This window comes from Acipenser ruthenus, chromosome 5 (assembly GCF_902713425.1).
Source record: "Acipenser ruthenus chromosome 5, fAciRut3.2 maternal haplotype, whole genome shotgun sequence".
NCBI classification, from domain to species: domain Eukaryota; kingdom Metazoa; phylum Chordata; class Actinopteri; order Acipenseriformes; family Acipenseridae; genus Acipenser; species Acipenser ruthenus.
This window is the reverse complement of record NC_081193.1, coordinates 26931471-26953196: the sequence shown is the minus strand read 5'-3', so window position 1 is coordinate 26953196 and position 21726 is coordinate 26931471. Positions and strand designations below refer to the sequence as shown.

The 21726-nt window shown below is 36.2% G+C and overlaps 1 protein-coding gene across 1 annotated transcript in view; it reads left to right on the top strand.

Moving 5' to 3' along the window:
- LOC131737108 (collagen alpha-1(XIX) chain-like) overlaps window positions 1-21726 on the top strand; it is a 106286-nt gene that overhangs the window by 11798 nt on the left and 72762 nt on the right. The window contains exons 5-13 of the mRNA XM_059023921.1: window positions 1779-1902; window positions 3306-3581; window positions 3741-3821; window positions 5059-5175; window positions 5948-6001; window positions 9096-9140; window positions 12305-12358; window positions 12919-12963; window positions 17735-17788. Coding sequence (XP_058879904.1) covers window positions 1779-1902; window positions 3306-3581; window positions 3741-3821; window positions 5059-5175; window positions 5948-6001; window positions 9096-9140; window positions 12305-12358; window positions 12919-12963; window positions 17735-17788 — 850 coding nt within the window. The remainder of the gene's footprint in view (window positions 1-1778; window positions 1903-3305; window positions 3582-3740; window positions 3822-5058; window positions 5176-5947; window positions 6002-9095; window positions 9141-12304; window positions 12359-12918; window positions 12964-17734; window positions 17789-21726) is intronic.

Below are 21726 nucleotides of genomic sequence, written 5' to 3'. Positions count from 1 at the left end.
TATGAGTTTTCACACCTTGTCTGTTTCTATTTATAATTGTACCAAGCTACAATAAATTAGGCGAAGGGATTTTGTTTTGGACATTTTACTTTCTTTAGAACTTACTCATTTCTATATACAGAATATAGTATTTACATTGAACCATAAATTAACATAATTAATGTTTTTTATTATTATTATTATTATTATTATTTAATTTTTTTGAGGAATATATGAGCAACTGCAGCTGTTGAAAAAGCAGAATGATTATAATATATAAAATAAAATAAACTATCTATGCTGATTTTTAATACAGTCGGTGCCGTCTAATCGGGATACTGATTGCTGCTTAAATGGGATGCAACTCTGGGAGACGGTTCTTCCCAATGCAATTTATGTCGTTGAATTGGGACGTCGCTTTGTATAATTGTGATATAGTATTTTCAAATGGTGAACGGAGATCCCTTTTCGAAGCAAGACAGGCAGCGTAGCATAGTGCAGCTAGTACGTGATTACGCTGTGACTTGCATAAATTGTGTAAACCATGTTGAACTCTTGAAGGAGCTGGAGTGTCTCCTGTGGTTTCTCAGGCTGTTGTTGCAAAGCAAGTTGGCTTGTCAACATCGCAGGTGCAATTCATTTTGTTTAGGAATAAAAAACATAGACTCGTATTTTAAATTATGTATTTAACATTTAATCATAATGTGATGTGATTGCATTTGTTGTCTTTTCATTAAGAATCAAAACAGTGTGACTAAGGTCGTCTCCACTGCCACTCGTTTAACTGGAACAGCCGCTTATTTGGGATATTTTTCCTTCTCCCAATAAAATGGTGCCGGCTGCAATCCACTGGCTTCCCAGGCGTTATGGATTAAAGGGTCATACAGAATGGAGAATAAAGCATTTTACTGTTTGTTCTCAGTGTTATCATTTTTTTATTTGTTATAGTGAATTAATTTTGTTTGATTGAAGATATGCTAAGACGCAGAAACCTGGCTGAATTTTTGTCAAATGCACATCCATTCAAAAAAAAAAAAAAAGAATGAAAAAAAGACCAGTGAATGGCGACACATGGATTTTGTAGATTAGATTAGATCTCAATGTACAACATGTTTTTTTTTCTTGTTTTTTCTGTTTTTAATAGAGACCCAAGTGGGATACCTTTACAGGGAAAACCAAAGCTACTTTCTTTAAAAAAAAAGGTCAAAGGCATGCAATCAATATTGCCATAATGTCAGGGTTGTGATAACTGAAAAACTTACACAAAGCGATTAGCCAGCAATACATCATTATTATTTATTTATTAGCAGACACCCTTATCCAGGGCAACTTACAATTGTTACAAGATATCACATTATTTTTACATACAATTACCCATTTATACAGTTGGGTTTTTACTGGAGCAATCTAGGTTAAGTACCTTGCTCAAGGGTACAGCAGCAGTGTCCCCCACCTAGGATTGAACCCACAACCCTCCGGTCAAGAGTCCAAAGCTCTAACCACTTCTCCACACTGCTCCTACATCATCTGCCTTCTAACCTTTCTTGTTTTGTAAGGATTCCTTTGTTCCCTATCAATTCAGAAAATAAATATCCCTTATCAAGGTTTATTTCAGCACTCCACGGTAAAAGAATAGCAAAATTATAGTAAATTAATCTAAAGTATTTAGATCTGCAACTGTTACAATTTGAATATATCTCAAGGTCTCCTGAAGAACAGACAGCAACTGCCCTTATCAGTTTGATGTTGTTGTGAGATAACATATAAACTTTATTTATTTATTTATTTATTTATTTTAGGTTGGTCTTTCCTAATGGACTTCCAAATGAATATTCTCTAGTAGCAACATTCAGACTGAGAAGAACCACTAAAAAAGACCGCTGGTACCTCTGGCAAATTGCTGATAAGAACGGCAGCCCACAGGTGGGAAATACTTTTTTTTCTATTTTAAGAAACCATGTTAAGTTATGTAAATACCGTATGGTCATTTTTTTAAGTTATAATATAGACTATATACTTTGGTGGTCAAAAATCCTCTGTCAGCCTGTGACAGGGTGGTTGGACATCAGGCAGAGGCAGAAACTAAAAATACTGACACCAAACAGTTGTCAGTATTTTAAACAGAAAAAGACGAGGTGGCGCCGTTTTATTCAAATAATACAAAGTAAAATAAATATTTTTAACACAAAACAAAGTGCTCACAGAGCGAAAATAAATATTGAAACAAAACAAGTCTCTAACACAAAATAACACGATCAGGCTGGGCAATAGCCTTCACTGATCCTTTGAGTTATTCTTTTAAGTTTAATTTTCTCTTCTCCTCTCGCTGTCTCCGCTCTCGCTCCTGACACACCCACCTTGAGTGCAGCGAGCTGCAGGCTTTTATGGAGGTGACCATCCCCCGATTAGCAACAAATCAATCACTCAGTTAACTCGGGAGATGGCCACCTTCTGAAGGGGGTTTTTAAATTATTCCTGGCAGAGAACGAGCACCAATCTCACCTCTGCCAGAACACGTTTTAAAAATAAACAGAACAATAACAAACACGGCGCACGCCGTCATTAAGACAACGATAATAATAAATACAAATAAATCATACAACAAAAAGACACGGCTTTCGCTGCCATTTAAATACAGTAACTAAATCATAATAATAAACCACAAATACAAAATAAACTGCACAGGGGCGGAGGGGGAAACCCCGTTCTAAAAATAAACAAAATACAGTTACACAGCAGGGCTCTCTACCGCCCCGCTACAGCCATACATATTTTTTAAATTAGTTATTTTCCTCCAATATAGTTAAATTCCACAAATTATCCACTTCTTTTTTACTGATTCTGCTATCTCAGAAAAAAAGGTTCCCATTTAGTTCTACCAGCTGTTCAGGTCGTTCGCAAAAACTGAGGAGAAACCGGTTAGTCAACCAGCCCTTATCAACTGTAATAAACATTAACAGTAAGTAAAATTGAAATGGATTTGATGGTGAGAAAAATAGATACAGGAACCCCTTGTGTGACAAACTTCCAATAAAATACACATAAAAGAAAGGTAATTAGATTAGTCAGATTATATATATTTCAAACCTCTCCAAACTGAATTAAAAGTTTCTACAAAGAAAATTATAATGGTGAAAAAGCGCAGCAACACACTTAGGGTATATAGACTTCAAATCAATTTCTTTTTTGAGTTGCCGAGATGTCAAGGACTGTTACTAAAAGAATGTTATTATTAACTAGCTTGCGCCAGGAGACTGTAGCTTCATACTCAGTTGCTTCTTGCGAATGCAATTACTATTCTTTAATGTCAGTTATTTTTCCCGTAGGTATCTATTGTTTTAGATGGAAGTAAAAAAGTTTTAGAATTTACAGCAATGGGTCTCCTGAAGAACACACTCCATTACACCTTCAAGAGTCGAGATCTTCAGTCTCTGTTCGACCGGCAATGGCACAAGCTGGGACTCAGCATCCAGTCCAAAATAGTTTCCCTTTACATGGACTGTAACCTCATTGAAAAAAGGCTGACTGATGAGAAGGACTCAATTGACGTTGGAGGCAGAACTCTCATCATGACTCGGATTGAAGATGGTAGGCCAGTTGATGTGAGTATTGGCCAAACTGGAATAGTTATAGAATGAGAAACCTCTGCAGTTAATATGTGTATGAGCAACACTGGATCTAATACAAATTGGGGATTCAAATTAGCTTTCATATGTAATAAGGAAGGATTTTACTGTTTAAATTTGGACTTTTTCTTCCAGATTGAACTTCAGCAAATAACAATTTACTGTGATTCGGAAATGGCTGAACTGGAAAACTGCTGTGAAATACAAGGTGCTACGGTAAGAGTTTTTAGTGCTGAGTGTGTTATGCTGATACCAGACATTTTTATGTAAAAGGGCTGACTGATGAAAAGGACATAATTGATTTGAGTCAAGGAAAAGACATAGCTGGTCTCAAAGGTCAATTACAATGATGCAGTTGAAAACAGTTGTGAATGGTGTGTGTGTGCTAGAGTGTGTGTGTGTGTGTGTTCAGAGAGTAATGAGGCTGTGTGGTCCAGTGGTTAAAGAAAAGGGCTTGTAACCAAGAGGTCCCCGGTTCAAAACCCACCTCAGCCACTGACTCATTGTGTGACCCTGAGCAAGTCACTTAACCTCCTTGTGCTCTGTCTTTCGGGTGAGATGTAATTGTAAGTGACTCTGCAGCTGATGCATAGTTCACACACCCTAGTCTCTATAAGTCGCCTTGGATAAAGGCATCTGCTAAATAAACAAATAAGAATTTGGTTGTTTAAAAGCAGGAATGGTGCAACCCAGCTGTTAAAGTAAATTGTTTTTGTTATTGTACAGCCGGACCTGGGTAATGTGGGCCCAGTGGCGCTAGAACAATTTTTATAGTAGGGGTGCTGAGCCATTGAAAATGTAACCCCTGTATGTGAGGGAAGCCATGCATTCAGTTGCTATTATGTTAAACATGTTAATTAAACAAAGTCAGCATCAACACTTGTTTCTCTATTTCAGTAAAGCAAATGCTTTAACCACAGTCCTTGCAACAGTGTATTTCCACCAAAATCCTGGTCCCCAGTGATTTGTATACAGTTTTGTGTTGCCCAGCGAACTCAGGAGATACAACCTGCATTTTTTATTGCAAGATTCCCCCCCCCCCCCCCCCCCCGTTATGACAGTCAGCGCTGATTGGTCTATTATTGTTTGTATTCCAAAGCAATGTAAAAAGACGCAGTGCTTTGCACACACAGATCTTAAGATTCACAAAACTAGTAGAATTTACCATTGCACTAGCAGGTACACAGCACCCCTGTACTTCAAGCCAGGGGTACTGCACCCCTAGTTCCTGCGGCCCTAGTGGGCCCCCCTCATAAAATATACACTTTTTTTTTTTTTTTACATTTTTACAGTTGGGCATCACATCTCATCTACTACAGATGTAATTTTTCTTTTTCAAAAAAGAGATTTTCAGACACTGAAATGTTGTCCTTTAGTTATAGCTGTAAGTTATCAACAGTACAGTAGTGTATAATTGTATTCTGGTTTACAGTTATTGAAACATGTTTTTCAGTGCCCACCAAAAGTGCTCTCTGCCACAATTCCTTCCCTGGTTACCAGTCACCTTCCCAGAATGCTGTCACAGTCTGCCCATTTAACAACTGACAGGTGTCAATGTTCTGCAAACAAGGTACAGGGGACTGAGGGCTCTGCTGCAGCATTGTGTGCATGCATGTCCTCACTTGTTCTAGTTTGAATGTAATAAAAAATAAAGTATGGAGTGTATCATGTGCTCTGTATTCAAATTCAAAATCTTAAATCCCTAAACTAATAATGTATGCAAAAGTATGTATTCATTACATTTCTGCATTTTTTTATATGAATGAAATGTTAATACATTTGTTACAGTGAACATAAATGCATATTTGTATTTTTCCACTACTTAAATATAATCAAAATGCAAACCATCTTGTTTGTGTAAAAAAAATATTCAGAAATACTAGGAAATACTACTACTACCAGTAACAAGACACCAAAAAGTGAAATGTTTTTATTGTTCCTGGCTGATGAAGAAAACTAAATGTTGTCAGTTCTCATTGCAAGGGGTAATTAATACCTTTGTTTTACCTTTGTCTGCTCAAAACAAATCATAGACTCATAGCCTTCCTTAAACCTTTAGTATTGCATTTGGGTTTAATCCCACACACTGTTTATTTTAAATACATTTTTCCAATATTTTCAATAATAGAAAATGTTGCTGGGATGTATGTTATTACCCTATTTGTTAAATAAATTATATATATATATATATATATATATATATATATATATATATATATACTAATTTGATTCTCTTCTAGTCACATACTTTTACTGAAAAATAACTAAACTGAATTTGAATTAGTTTTGCTATATGTGTTGATAATTGCATGCTTCTAAAAAAAATGTTTTTATTCTTCTAGGGTGAGCAAGGCTTACCAGGGATATCGGGACTGCCTGGTCAAAAAGGGGACAAGGTAGGGACAACTATTTAAGCAGATGCTATTTCAGTTTTGGAGCTGATTGACAGAATAAAGAGCCATTGCTGTTCAACCTCAGCTTAATTATTATTTATTATTATTAATTTCTTAGCAGACGTCCTTATCCAGGGCGACTTACAATTGTTACAACATATCACATTATTTTTTTTACATACAATTACATTATTTTTTGCACATTATTTTTACATACAATTACCCATTTATACAGTTGGGTTTTTACTAGAGCAATCTAGGTAAAATACCTTGTTCAAGGGTACAGCAGCAGTGTCCCCCACCTGGGATTTAACCCACAACCCTCTGGTCAAGAGTCCAGAGCCTTAACCATTACTCCACACTGCTGCTTAATGCTCTGACACAAGAGTTCATGAATTGTTCAGGAATGATGGCGTAGTCTATCGGTATCTATTTTATTTACTTTTAAACACAACCATACACACATTACACACTGTCTGAATAACATGGTTGTGAGATTGATATTATTGCGCAACATGAGCCTGGAGTTCAAGACAAAGGAAGATCAGGATTGGAATGACTGGAACTCATTAGGATGAACAGGTGTTGGCATATGCTATTACCACCAGATGGTCAATTAGGTCAGTTTTGTGTCTACTTATGTGTGGTCCTCGAATAAAGACATTTGTCAAAAGTAACAGCATGCTTTTTTTAAAAGAAAACTAATCACATTACCTGCCTGATAATCAGTCTAATTCCCTGGTTAGCTTCTGTGCAGTATGCCCTATAATCAGGGTTCTGTTGTTCAGTAACATTAAGGTATGCAACTCAGTCCCCTGTCAAATAAAGAAGGCTTTTCCAGGAGATAAATATGATCTGCAAACTCATCAAGCTCCGGACATTCAGTAACACATTTCAGTAGCCCTAAAACAGCTTCCATCCTTGTATTGAGATCCAGTTTTGGAGGTCTAGCTCTTGGTCTTTAAGCAGACATTAAAATAACTTATGGAATGCCTTTCATTTCTTTGATTAGCACTGCATATATCTTATGAAGACAAAAATAAGCTAAACTGAAAAACAGATCATATAAAATCCATGCTGTTTGTAATACCAGAACCAATTAATTGGCCAATATTGTCAGGCAAAGGATGTGATTGTTCAATTACCTTCCCTCTCGGTATTTAATAAACCAAAGCAGTATGGCAATTTATTGTGAGAGCAAGTTGTGCTATCGCATTTACGTTTTAATTAAACGCTTGCAGATTTTGGTTTTCAGCTGTAATTAGACACATTTCAAGTAAAGCATGAATACATCTGAGAGCAGGGGTCTAACTGAATTCTGCCTGAGAGGTGACAGAAGTGTTTAATCTCCATTTTAATCAGTTTAGATGCAATTCTGCCAATTTATTACTTAAAAAAACAGTGATGCCATCAGACATGGATCAGCAATGTTGTGTGAGGCATATTTAACATTTCCTAGCAGACTTTATTGATTAAGTGTTCCATACAATAATTGGATTGGCCCGTATAAATTCTCAGCACCGGTGTACTACCAATAGTGGTCAGTATTGATTTGCAGTCAAGCTAAAATTAGATTTGTACTTTCAAACAATCTGGAAGTGGATGAAAACAATATCAGGGTTCTATACAATTTTATCTCTGAAACACTTGTTTTGACATTTACTGACACAAAGCCTTTTAATTAAATTAAGTATACCACTTACACTAAAGGGAGCTTTTGAAGGAAGCTGTTTGAAACACAGCCCTGCTTTTGAAGTTGCAACAAGTAATATCTTCATGGGGCTTAACAAATCAAAATGAGACCATGGCAGATATTTGTCTAGAGTTATATCTGATTGTTTTAATACCATATTCACAGGAAAGTTCTATAGTCTACTGTAGCATTTGATCAGACAGGAAAGAACACGACACTCTCTGACAGTGTTCAGATGGGGCCAGCAGCAATCTTTAGAAGATATGATAGGATGTATGGTAATGATCTAAACAATACCACCACCTGTTAAACATCATTTTTAAGTGGTGATTTATTGACCCCCTTAGCAACATTACTACATTCTGTACAATAAAAATGTAATGAAATGACCCCAATCCTGCAACATGCATGAAACCTTTCCTGTGTATTTCTAACATCCCATAAAAAACATCTCATCTGACGTGTGGATGAAATGGTATATTAATGATGGACTTTCATTTTCAATATTTATATACAATTCCTAACATCTTGGCTCCAAATTACAAGATCTAACCTCCGCCATCTCATGGTTTCAGTTACATACCGTATAAAAAAACATTTGGTTTACTTTTCAAACACAGTTTTTCATATATTGCTTGAAGAATTCTGTAAATGTGGCCCAAAAGAGTTAGCAGCGCAGCTTCCTCCATGCCTTGTGTTTGAGGCAATTAAAATTGAATTAATGGCAAATACAGCTACTGTATATTGGGGAAAACTCTGAATATCACTTCAGCAATAGCAATTAACACAGGCATGACATTTCATGGGCATTTCATGAGATAAAAAGGGGATTAGACAAAGAGAGATATTTCTGTAACATACCAGGTTACTTAGACGACAGAGAGCTCATAAAAATGTAATTGGAGGCTATTTTGATTCATGCAGATTAAATGTCATATCTACCTGTACTTGTACAACTGAGCCCATCATTTTTGTATTTAATATGTGGTACATCTATCACTTTTGTTTTTGTTAAAAATGTTCAAGTGATCAATACATCAAAAGCACAATGAAGCTAAATTAATCAGTATAAGTTTTTTCGGGGAGCTACTTTAAAATGTGCTAACAGTAGATGGTACTTTTTTCAGCATAAGAAATAATTATTTCTATACAAACCTTGGTATTAACACACAAAGAAACAAGCATCTTGGTGTTCCAGCCTCTGTAAAAGCTGTATCTGGAATAACAAGTCAAGTATAGCATGCGTTTTATATTTTCAAATGATCAGGTAATTGTGTCCAGAGCTTCAGCAGGCCCTGTTATATAAGACCTAGTAACAGCTGTAGTGTGAAGATGCAGGGCAGCTCCAGCCTCGCACATCTATTTGGTTGTATTCTTGTTTTTATTGTTTTGGTTTAATTACAGGGAGAAACAGGTGAAGATGGATTTCCTGGAAACCCTGGTATGAAGGTAAATATGAATGCATTATATTTATTAAGTTTGGCTAAATTTAAAGATACAGTGGAAAGGGCTTAAAATGGGTTATCATTCATGTAATTTGGTTTTCAATTTGTGTCTTGTTTCTGTTTTTCATCACATCACTAAACCTTAAATGTTTAACTCCATCAAAGCTCATAGCCACAAGCCAACATTTAAACTAGTCTTGGTTCAAAATCCCACAAGGGCTTTTTACGTCATTGAGGTGAGACTAAAATTGAGAGAGTGAGACTAAATTGATTGTTAGTCTCAACTTCTACACCTGTGCAAGCTTCCCTGCTGAAAACTGCATTGTGATCTGCTAGTTAAGGTCATTGCTGCTGTTAACAAGATGAGTCTGGATGCATTACGTTACGGCATTTCTCATTCTCCTAATTAAAAAAAAAACAGACATCTACTTGGAACATGTGTCTAGCCTTGAATTGTGACAAACATGAGTAGTAGACTTTGGTCTCAATTTGTATACATGTGTCCAGCATTTTAAAGTAATGTAATAAATATTCATAAAGACTGGACATCCAGCCTTTTTTCACAAACGACTGTTGAAGGCTATGAGAATGTAATTGTATTGTTATGATAGATAGTATTTCTTGCATAGTACTGCACTGAAACATTTGTCGACTGGGTAACCTTTCATGAAAACTCATTATAATAATACTATTTATTGTAGAAGATTCATTTAAAATGGGATTTTAGGGAAATTTGGATGAACATTTAATAGTGTCTTGCAAAGAATGAGTTTGACCCATAAAGTTCATACATCTTAATGAGCTACAAAAATTGAAGCAACCAATGAATTATAAAAAGACAGTTACACACATCTTAAAAACTGAAATCGAAACAGTCTAGTTATCAGCCATAATAACTGGTACAATTATCCAAAAAAAGAAATGCTTTTGTAGGCTATTATGTTAAAAGGGTAGAAATCTGCGTAAATAATACATATACTATACTTTGTTTTGTTATGTCAGTCAAGTTTCTAATTGTATTAATACAGAGGAGGCTGTGTGGTCCAGTGGTTAAAGAAAAGGGCTTGTAACCAGGAAGTGCCTGGCTCACTCACTGACTCATTGTGTGACTCTGAGCAAGTCACTTAACCTCCTTGTGTTCCGTTTTGAGTGAGATGTTGTTGTAAGTGACTGTGCAGCTGATGCATAGTTCACTCTAGTCTCTGTAAGTCGCCTTGGATAAAGGCGTCTGTTAAATAAACTAATAATAATAATGGGTTAGAAAGAGTTTCTGTCTGCCTGTCCGATTGTCTATCTGTATGCCACACTTGTAGAGAAACGCTTGTACATTTGAGGTGAAACTTGCTAATGTAAGGCTTGTGTGTTAATTGTTGATACACAATGAGTGGGTTCCAAAGATGTTATTGGGTGAGCAGGTGTCCAGAGCAAAAGTGTGTATCCCCTGTATAAAGGTCAACCTCAATACAAGTAGGGGAACCGTAATAGTCTAAATGCAAATGTGCATACATTCAAACCTGTAATTTAAAGGTGAACATAGTGTAAGTAATTCAAATTACATTTTTCTCTGTCCAGCAGTAAGAACCATCTTTAGCACAAGTTTTTGAGTATCTCTGGGGGTGTATGGTGCTTGTCTGTTGTTCTGTCTGTTCTATGTTTTACAATGTTATGACAATGAGAACTTTTGTTTGTGCAAAAGTGACACATGGCAAGGTTATAATAATATTGATGCAGTTTGTTAATTTCCTTAATTGCTGATATGCGACTGGCTTTGTTTCAAAATCCCACAGGCACTGCATGTTTACGTTGGGTTTCGCTCTTCAAAATCATGTTGAAAATCAAAGAGACTAATTGAAGGAGAACATTCTGAAGCATCAGAAATGACAACCCTTTCAAAGATTCAAATTCTCCTTTATATTGATTAATCCCAGTGTTCAAATAACAGATTTTTTTCTTTTTTTAATTCAATTGCTCATTAACTGATGACATATCAGGGTTTTTGCTATTATAACTTTTTGAACACGTTCTTTGACTTGTTTTCTAACCAAGCTTTGTATTCCTAAGTTGTGTGACCATTTTATTTACAACTATTAGGAAATAAAGTAGCACATTGCGTGACAATGTTATACAAAGGAGATAAACTACAAACAGCTTGAGAGAGGTACATATGTGTCTTTATTACAGCACAGTAGCAGTGACTGAGAGACCGGCAGGCTGTCTGCCAGGTTCCAACTGCAACTGACACAACCGTATATTACTCAACTTGGTCAGCTACTGGAGAGAGTTTATTTAACATTATGTAATCAAAGAAACTACAAAATTATGTTGCACAAGTCTACTTTTAGTACCAGTAGCACAGTATTTCATGTTAGATTTCGAAATGTCACAATTTCTGTCAGTTTTTCGTTAAGTATATGGAAAACTACAAAGCAGTATGTAATTAAATATGTTAACGTAACATTATTCAGCAGGTTTCATTTGACGTTATGAAGCAAAATTAGTTGATTATGTTGGGTGATGAAAAACATTTGTCCGTAGCTGTACATTCTGTTAGTTATTGTAATTAAAATGGGTAAAAGCTAGGTTTGAAAGAGGTGCAATAGCCGTTGCCTGACTAGTAAGAGCATTTGTATCTGACACAGCTACTGTAATCAGGAAAACAAGGACCACTGTGTCACAGACTACCACTATGTCATGATCTTGGTGTAATACTAATAATAGCTATCATTGAAAAGTCATACCAGAGTCAATTATTTATGTCACATTGTTGTTAAGGATTCATGAATCTATTAAATGGTTCCTTAAATGTAATTATCGTAAATCCATCTATGTCTTATAAGCACATTGTGGATTAGAGCAGCATCATTTAAAATTGTATAGAGGTATTGATTATTTTTTTTTAAAACACTAAATATGTAACCTGATAGGCTTGGTGGGCCTTATTCATAGAACTTGAACTCCATGAAGACTTGAACTCCTTGATTTAAATTAAACTGATTTCTGGAAAAACAAATTGTTTCAAAGTCCCTATTTTGGCTTCATAGCCTTTGATTTAAGCAACATGATAAAGAGGAGAGGCAGTGTTACTGTGAACTTGCCACAAAAGTGTTGCTTCATCTCTGCTGTTGCTGCCTACCAATTATATACATAGCTTTATCTTTTTTTTTTTAGGGTGACAAAGGATCTGATGGTACTCCTGGGATAAGAGGCCAGGCAGGGCCACAGGTAAGACACATAACTTTGGGGGAGGTCTGTTCTCACTTAAGCACATCAGACAACAAAACAATTAAGATATGATCACTGCACCAGGTGTGTGTTTAAATGTCCATAGGTATGTGATAACTGTGAGCAAGTTGTGGTTGGCAAGAGACACAACTCCTAATGATATTTTTAAAATGTAACAAACACACAACCCTCTACCTGAAATAGATCAGGATGTATGGCCTTTATCAGCCCAGAAGGGTAATGAAACACAAGACTAATGCCAGTGCAGTGCTTCCCGCTGGCTTCTGGAAACTCCACTAACAATAAAGTTTAGAAGTACATGGATTTATTAGAACCATTTCTAATTCTAAGTTGTGTCTCCTTCACTGTATTATATATATAAAGTTGCTCAGTAACGTGTCTGTTAGTGTATTTTGTATATTTTGTATATTTTTTCTCTTAGCATTTAATTATATTTTTTTAATTATAGCCATTGCTAAAACAAACCAAAAGAAAAAGAAATAGGCTGTAGAAAGAATTTAAAGGTCTTTTAGTTACATGTTTTTCTCATATTATTCTAGGGAGAATCGGGACCTGTGGGTAATAATGGGATCAATGGTGAAAAAGTGAGTTATTCTTTTGCTGTCCAGCAAGGCATTAGTATTGCATTATAGACTGTACCTGAATCCTCTAAAAGCTTATGGTTTTTGTTGGTTTTGAGTGCACTGATTGATGTAGGGGGTTTATGGTTATATGCTTTTTACCCCTGGGTTATTGAAACTGGTGGAGCAGGGAGCTCTGATTTGCTTTGGGGAATTGTATTGCAGAGGAAATGTATTTGTAATCATAGGTCACATACAAATGCAGGTGCTGCGCTGCACTAACATATAATGCACAATACATTTTAAAATACCTGTCCACCAGGCTATAATATATCATTTGGCCTGAAACTTTGTATGTTGTTAGACTACAAGATCGAACTGTAAATACCACCTTTGGGATGTAGGAAAAGAGTCTGCTGTCCAGTTTTGATATAGTTTAGAATGTGTGCAATATGTGATATGCTGAACGATGCATTCATGACACCATTAAGAATGTTGAAGATGTACACTAATAAATCAGTAATGATCAGATTCTTGGATTTAACTACCGCAAACTTTGGCACCCATAATGGAACATTCTTTTCCTAGATTTATGATGTCATCATACCGTCATTGTACAATGCTTTTCTCAATTTTAGAAATGCATGTTTCTAGCATGGAACGGCTGAAAGCGGTAGGCCAGTGCCAGTCTGGCTCAATTAACATTGTACCTTGGGTCAAGATTTGTCAAATTCCACAAGTCAAATAAATGCAGACAATACTTTGAAATGGATGCACAAGGAACTGGAATTCAACTTGAGCTGGTAAAATCAGACAAATTAACTTGTTCAACTTAGAGATATGGGAACTCAAGCTGGAGGCCTATTGGAAACACACTGAATTAGATAATTAACTTAAAATGTTTTACAAGGCTTTTTTCATAACTGGATACTGTAAGTGCAATCTGTAAGTGGACATTTTATGTTTTTCTTGAAGGCCTTTCTCCTGTCAATTTTAACCTGGAGGTTTTGTAAAAAATAATGTGATATGTTGTAAGAATTGTAAGTCGCCCTGGATAAGGGCGTCTGCTAAGAAATAAATAATAATAATAATAATAATTTTATGATCAGGCAATACAGGAATCACTCATTGCTAACAATTACAATTATTATTTATAATTAATTATCAAATGTATTAAACAACAATATAGCAGCAATGGTGTAATAATAGCATTTGATACTCTTGGGCCGACATTATGACAGATATCACATTGCCAATTTGTTGCATCAGAAAGATTGTTCACATTGGCATGGGAATGTAACCAAAACTGGGGGGCTGGCTTGCTTCTAGAATTTACATGACAGTGGGTCACGGTATGCTGTGCTTGGAAAGAGGTAAACGGTTAGCTTTATAGAGCAGTATGACCAAGCCATACCTTGACTGCAAGTATAGTACCATACTGTGCCTGTCAACTTCCTAAGCCTTAAATTCAGGAAACTAGACTTCAAATTTAGAATAGCCATATATTAATGTGTAGGAAACTATGTAGTGAACATGCACATAATGGAATTACTGGTAATTAGGGAATGACCCTATGTAGCACTATGTAATATGTAATGTCCGGAATGCAGAGTGAGAAATGTGGTACTTGTGATAGGCATGGTATCAGACTATATGAAATCCAATAACTATTGTTGCCTCTCTTATTAGAAATAACATTGGCTGGCTGTGAATGGAGAATGATCTTTGTCGTAGTACGGAATGAAAGTAGATGCATGAGGTACTGTAGTGTGCATATATCAGAAATTAAGTTGTACAATATATGCAGTGTTGCATTCTTGCTTTAGTTTAAGGCTATAGTCTGTCTAAAACTGTCTGGTTTTAAAGTTAATAATATTGTTTATTATTAGAGGTTTTAATCTTGGCATTTCCTATTGATTGATTAATCATCTGATATATTGTGAAATATTGCGCATACATTCCAGTTCCCCCTTTGCCAAGGTCTTTGGAAGTGCCCTCTGCCCTTTTTAAATATGTATTTTTCGTGCATTGTTTTTTGATACCGCATACATAGACAAGATGAATTAATCAATTATTTTTTAATTGATCAAAGCCCACAGGTGTGATTAATCAGCTGATCTTAATTCAATTAAAACACCTATTTATTATATTTCAGATAATACAGTACCTTCATCATAACACTAATAGTCTAATTAGTTTAGAGTTCATCATTGAGTGTTTAAAGTTGGATGAATTATTGAAAAAGTTGCTGGAATTCTTCAGTTTTTACCTCTAGATTACTCTTCACGTGTCACATTACTGTTCCTTTTTATTACATTACAGTGTATTTGTTTGGGCACAGGGATCCCATAAGTACACTCTGTAGAGAAATGAGTTGCAGAGTAATAAATGCAATTGTAGATTATTTGTGACATTGACTTTGTGAGTATCTTTTTGTTCAACGTTATGGGGCACATTATCGTTTAATAAGATCCCTGCATTGTTCTTGTGTAGCGCTAAGAGAAGAGATTATCCACACTGTATTGAGAGATTTACTGTCTACTGGTCTCTCCACTCAATCTTAATGAAGTCAAGTCTTTAGGTTCAGAAATCTCCATCTACTTTACCTTCTGCTTAGCCAAATTTGTTCAATTTTTGATGTATGTTGTCCAGTGATTTTAATACAGTAATCCATCGCGTATCTGACTGCGGTGGGACCAAAGTAAGGGCGGATATGTAAAAAGGCGGATAAGTTTATTCTGTTTTAAATACCATTATACACAGTTTTTTCCCTTGTTTAGAAAGATACAGGGTGAATGCTTGTGACAGAGTAGCCGTCTGCCGTGTGGGTGCATGCGTTCCCTGCTGAGTGAAAGGCAGGAGATTGTGATGGAGGTTGAAGTTGATACGTCCCGCAGGCGAACAGGATTTATTTACATATCAACAACAGCGAACAGCTCATGACACTACCAGCAATGGTTGCGCACTGAGCACATACAACACAGTGTACGAGAGCTTTGGTAGGATCTACAATCTCTGACCTAATCTTCTCTGTTGAATAATAAACTAACGTTGCTGAAGAGGTTGATCATGGTGGATAAATGGTTAGGGCGGATATGTGATGGATTACTGTATTACTGTAAGTGGGCCGTTGGTTGTTACTGTAATGGTTTCGCTCATCAAGTAACCATTGCTTGGGAGCTTCATGAAGATTAAGAAGGGGCAGATTTCTAATGAACAAAAAATGAGGTTGAGGCTGCCTGTCCCAGATGTCAAGTTTATCCCATAGGGCTTTAATTGGATTGGGAAAAGCACGTCAAGATGGCTATGGGTTGTCAGTTAGTCCTTGAACCTTCTGGATTGATGGGTGGGGGCATTATTATCTTGATACACCCACCTGTGTCAGGAAAGTAATGATTCACAGCAACCAAAAGGAAATGCAGGTTACCTTTGCCTGCCCATTCGCTGGATCTTGAGTTATTAAGGCCCTATGCAATGAACTTGATGAATTCTCAAGGCAAAGTGACATTTAAGCATTAACAGACAAATTTGTTTGTTTTGTGGTATTAATTTCATTTCAAGTTTTTTTTTCTATCACATCAGTGTTACATTTTTGAACATGTAAAGAGAGTGAGTGCACTGTAGTAAATGAGAAGAGAGGCAGTGAAAAAGGCGAGCTGGATGGATAAGACATTGCGTGTAATAATGTAAATAGTCATAATTTTTAAAAAATGTCCACAGTTGAAAATTATTCAAGAGTCAGTTTAACAAAATGACGCTGATACCAACTAAAAGGAGGAAAATAAAACTGAATATCTGACAACTGGATCTGACCGAAGTTACAGAAAATTACTGGTTTACAAATAAAATACCAAAACAGCGTCTTGTTTAAATTGCAAACTGATTTGTAGTGCAAATTAATATAAACTGGAAGATATGAAAAGACACCTTGATGTCTTCACTATCTTCCATGACAGCAGGTATTTTGACAGGTGTTTTCATTGATTTTGGTGGTGCAGTGATACGTGGTTAAGCACAGGTGCAGTGATTTGCCTTTGTTCCTAATTAGTTCCTAATCGTGACATTATGCTGGATATTGTAACAGCTTGGAACACTGATGGACCAATCAGCATGCAGCATTCTAACAATCCGTTTTATAATGCTGTTTAATGTATTGCAATGAGAAATTATTCATCCTCCTTCAGGTCAACAGCTAGGCATGTCCAAGCCACAGGGTGATGGTACGATAACCTCGCATTAGCTCAACTTAGACAATAATAATAATAATAATAATAATAATAATAATAATAATAATAATAATAATAATAATAATAATCTACACCCAACTGTGCATAATAAGGATGTAAATCTATCAAGGGTTTTTGGTGACATATAAATCATGAGAAACCTGAGAGAGAATTATAGCCTTATATGTACAGTTTTGGTGTATGTTATTTGTTATAATAAATGGTGAAATCACAATTGTAGAAGTAGCACAGTATGTTTCATTACAATGACAATCTGACTGGGAGTCTAGCTTATTATGACAAGCCACTCAAAAAAAAGAAAGAAATTCTGATTGATTGGCAGCATAGAACAGGAAAATAATGCATATGCTGTATCTATGAGCCATCAAGCTTATTCATTTATTTTACAAACATATTATGTTGCTAGTTCTGGATTTTGATGGACATAATGCTTTATTCTTATGCAATAAATGTCAGAAAGTCAAAAAAGGGTGTAACTGCATGTTATTAATGTACAGTAAGAACGACATATAAAACAGTGGTCTTTTTTGTCTTGTTTTCTTTTTCAGGGTGAAAATGGCGAGAAAGGGGAATATGGTCCTGCAGGCAAACCAGGAAAAGAAGTAAGTTAACAGTAGCTTTTGCAATGACACATTTATAATATATTTATTATAAATTAAATATAGCCGTCCAAAGAAGTTATTCTCCTTTTGTTGTATTGGAAGAAATTATGATGACAAGCTGTGCAATCTCTTCCTGCAATACTATTGCTTGAAGTTTGCTCATAACATCTGTACAGGTACATTCTAATCTTTCATTATGCTGACAGCATGGAAAATGACAAATGCATTTCCTTCCGTAACCCCTAAATCATTTCTATACCACCCTTTAAGACATTTCTGTTACTTGGTGAGATCTTGTTCCACAGATCTTCAAAGGATAAGAGATATGGTTCAGCATATCTCATGTGCATTTCACCATGTCTGACAGTGTTGATCTAGAAAATAAAACACGCGACCTTGAAAAGTTAAATGGTTTGCATAAAAAGTGTTAGGAATTAACTTTTTGTAGCAGTTTTCCAAAAGGGTGACATAAGAAGGTAGCTACTGGGCAGATTCTTTCCAAGTGGAGCAGGTTTTTGGATATGAAAGCTGATACAGTATTTCAGCAGTTTTCTGTCATATACACAGGATGTTTATAATTAGAAGTCAATCAGCCTTGCTATACCAGTGGCTGAGGACACTTGTGCCCTGGTGTGCTAAACCTGTGTCTCAGAAAATCAGAACTCCAAATCCCCATTCTCCCATTCATGCTGAAATCTGAACAGAGGCTAACAATGCAACATCGTCTCCTGACAATGACTGTGTGTGCAGGGCAACCTTGGGATGTAATCACAAACCAGTCACTGCTGCACATGAGTGTTCAAGATGGGGCTGCTTATAGAGAAGTCTTCAGCAACTGAGTTCCCAATAGGGCAGCGCGAAGCAGAGATCTCCTAGAGGGGATCAGGGACCTTTGGAAAAATATTTTCTCTTATATGTTTTATGTTCTAAGATGTCTTTTTGTGATTGCTTGAATGTATGCCGTAATTCTTTTAATGTAATAGGCTGAGCTACCTTGGGTTATATTATTTTGTTTTTGTATAATTTGCACTACTTGTATAATGTCCACCTCTATAACAAAAAAAACAGTATACTGTGTGTGTATATATATATATATATATATATATATATATATATATATATATAGATATATATATATATATATATATATATATATATATATATATATATATAGATATAGATATAGATAGTCATGTGGATGAAAAACTAGCATACACAGCTTTCTTAATCTTTTTTACAATAAGTTATCTGACATGAAAATACATTGCCATATATGAATCAACAAAACTGCCCTTTATGTAAAGTAGAAATGTTTAATCATAATAATATAAATCATAACTGTAAAAAAAAAATGAAAATCCTTTTTCATTTATTAAATATGTTTCCATAGTAAATCTACAGTATTTGCAGGGTCAGTGTTTATGTCCCAGATTGGTGAGTTAGGGTAGCAAAGGTCCATGCAGGTGGTCCTGGAGATGAGCTGTCAGAGGTTGTCTATATGGCTTATTCATTATGCCATAAATATTGACTTGCTGCAGAGAAAGCAAATATAATAGAGGGCAGTAAATTCATTAAATGCACAGGGGACACTGAAAACAAACAATTTCTGTAAGAAATGCCATCGTATTTTATATTAATTGCTGAAGCTTGTGCAGTGCTGTAGCTTGCAATACGTCTTTGCAGGACCTTTCAATGATTGATACATAAAAATGCAATTAGCCTGTCTCAGATGAGCATACATATGCATTTTATATTTATTAAATTGCATATAAAATTGTTCAGGAACGGATGTCAGATCAATGTCAGTTGTGATTCTGTGGAAGTCATTTAAAATGGTTCACTTCCCTGGATGAGTTGTTCCAAATGGAGGTAGTAAAGTAATAAAGTAGCACAATACTGCTGCTAAATTCAGGATCTTTCTGGGAGAGCACTGAAATTGCATACAGGACACTGTATCAGCAGAGCATAAAACTGCATCAAATGTTTAGGCAAAAATACCTATCTCAGTATACTGTTCCTGGAATGGCAACGTTTATAGAAAACCATCATCGCAACTTAGGTTGCATGTGGGTCATGACATGACCTAGAACAGGCCGTCCTCAAAAACTGAGTATCCAGGCGAGAAGGGCACTAGTCAGGGAGGCCACCAAGAGGCCTATGGCAACTCTAAAGGCAATAGCCCAGGTGCTTCACAAAACTGGCCTTTATGGGAGAGTGGCAAAAAGAAAGCCATTGTTGAAAAAAACTCACATCAAATCTCGGCTAGAGTTTGCCAGAAGGCATGTGGGAGACTCTGAGACCAAGTGGAAGAAGATTCTATGGTCTGATGAGACCAAAATAGAGGTTTTTGGCCTCAACGCTAAGCGCTATGTTTGGTGCAAGCGTAACACCACACATCATCCTGAGAACACCATCCCTACCGTGAAGCATGGTGGTGGCGGCATCATGCTATGGGGATCCTTCTCTGCGTCAGGGCCTGGAAAGCACGTCAAGATAGAGGGCAAAATGGATGCAGCAAAGTACAGAGAAATCCTGGAGGAAAACCTGCTGAAATCTGCAAGAGACCTGGGACTTGGGAGAAGATTCATCTTCCAGCAGGACAATGGCCCCAAACATACAGCCAAAGCCATACTGGATTGGCTTAAAAACAAAAAGGTCAATGTCCTGGAGTGGCCCAGTCAAAGCCCGGACCTCAATCCAATTCAGAATATGTGGAAAGAGTTGAAAATTGCTGTTCACCAAAAGTCCCCGTTCAACTTGACGGAGCTTGAGCAATTTTGCAAAGAACAATGGGCAAAAATTGACTCATGGCTGTAATTGCTGCCAAAGGTGCCTCTACCAAATATTGACTCAAGGGGTTGAATACTTATGCAATCAATTATTTTCTGTTTTGTATTTGTAATTAATTTAGAACAATTTGTAGATTTTATTTTTCACTTTGACATTATGAACTTTTTTTGTGTTGATCAGTGGCAAAAACTCCTAATTTAATCCATTTTGATTCCATGTTGTAACACAATAAAATGTGGAAAAGTCCAAGCGGGTGAATACTTTTGAGAGCCACTGTATATGCACCTGTTCCGTTGTACATTTGTTGTATTTTTTAAAAGAGTTTAACTGTAAGACAGCCTTGTTACAAAGTAGCTCTTTATAAATGGCTGTATTTAAAATGTATTTATTACACTATGTAACACAATTTTTGTTCCTGGGTAGTAAGTGTTATTTCCTAATTGCTTATGCCTCAAAAGTATAGAAAATGGCTATTATTCCCCACAAACTTTGCTTTTGTGACCAGGACAGTGATATTTTGAAATTTACTTATTTCCAATGAGAAAACGGGCGAATTTGTGTCTTTTCGTTCACATAAAGTCAGAAAAAAACAACATATGAATCCAAATTAACATGTATTTATACTAAAGTAATACAAAAATGACTATAAAAGATTTACAAGTGAGTAGTTTTTCGAGATTTACGATTATACTGTAAATCACTTTCACGAATCAGCCCCCAAATGTAGTCTCCCATCATGTTCTCGTTATACTGTCCTTGGTAGCGGCGTTCAAAGTCCAGTATATCCTGGTGGAAGCGCTCGCCTTGCTCCTCCGAGTACACTCCCATGTTCTCCTTGAATTTATCAAGACGAGCATCAAGGATATGGACTTTGAGGGACATCCTACAGCCCATTGTGCCGTAGTTCTTCACCAGAGTCTCAACCAGCTCCACATAGTTTTCGGCCTTGTGATTGCCCAGGAAGCCCCGAACCACTGCGACAAAGCTGTTCCAAGCCGCTTTCTCCTTACTAGTGAGCTTCTTGGGGAATTCATTCCACTCCAGGATCTTCTTTATCTGTGGTCCGATGAAGACACCGGCTTTGACCTTTGCCTCAGACAGCTTAGGGAAGAAGTCTTGAAGGTACTTGAAGGCTGCCGACTCCTTAT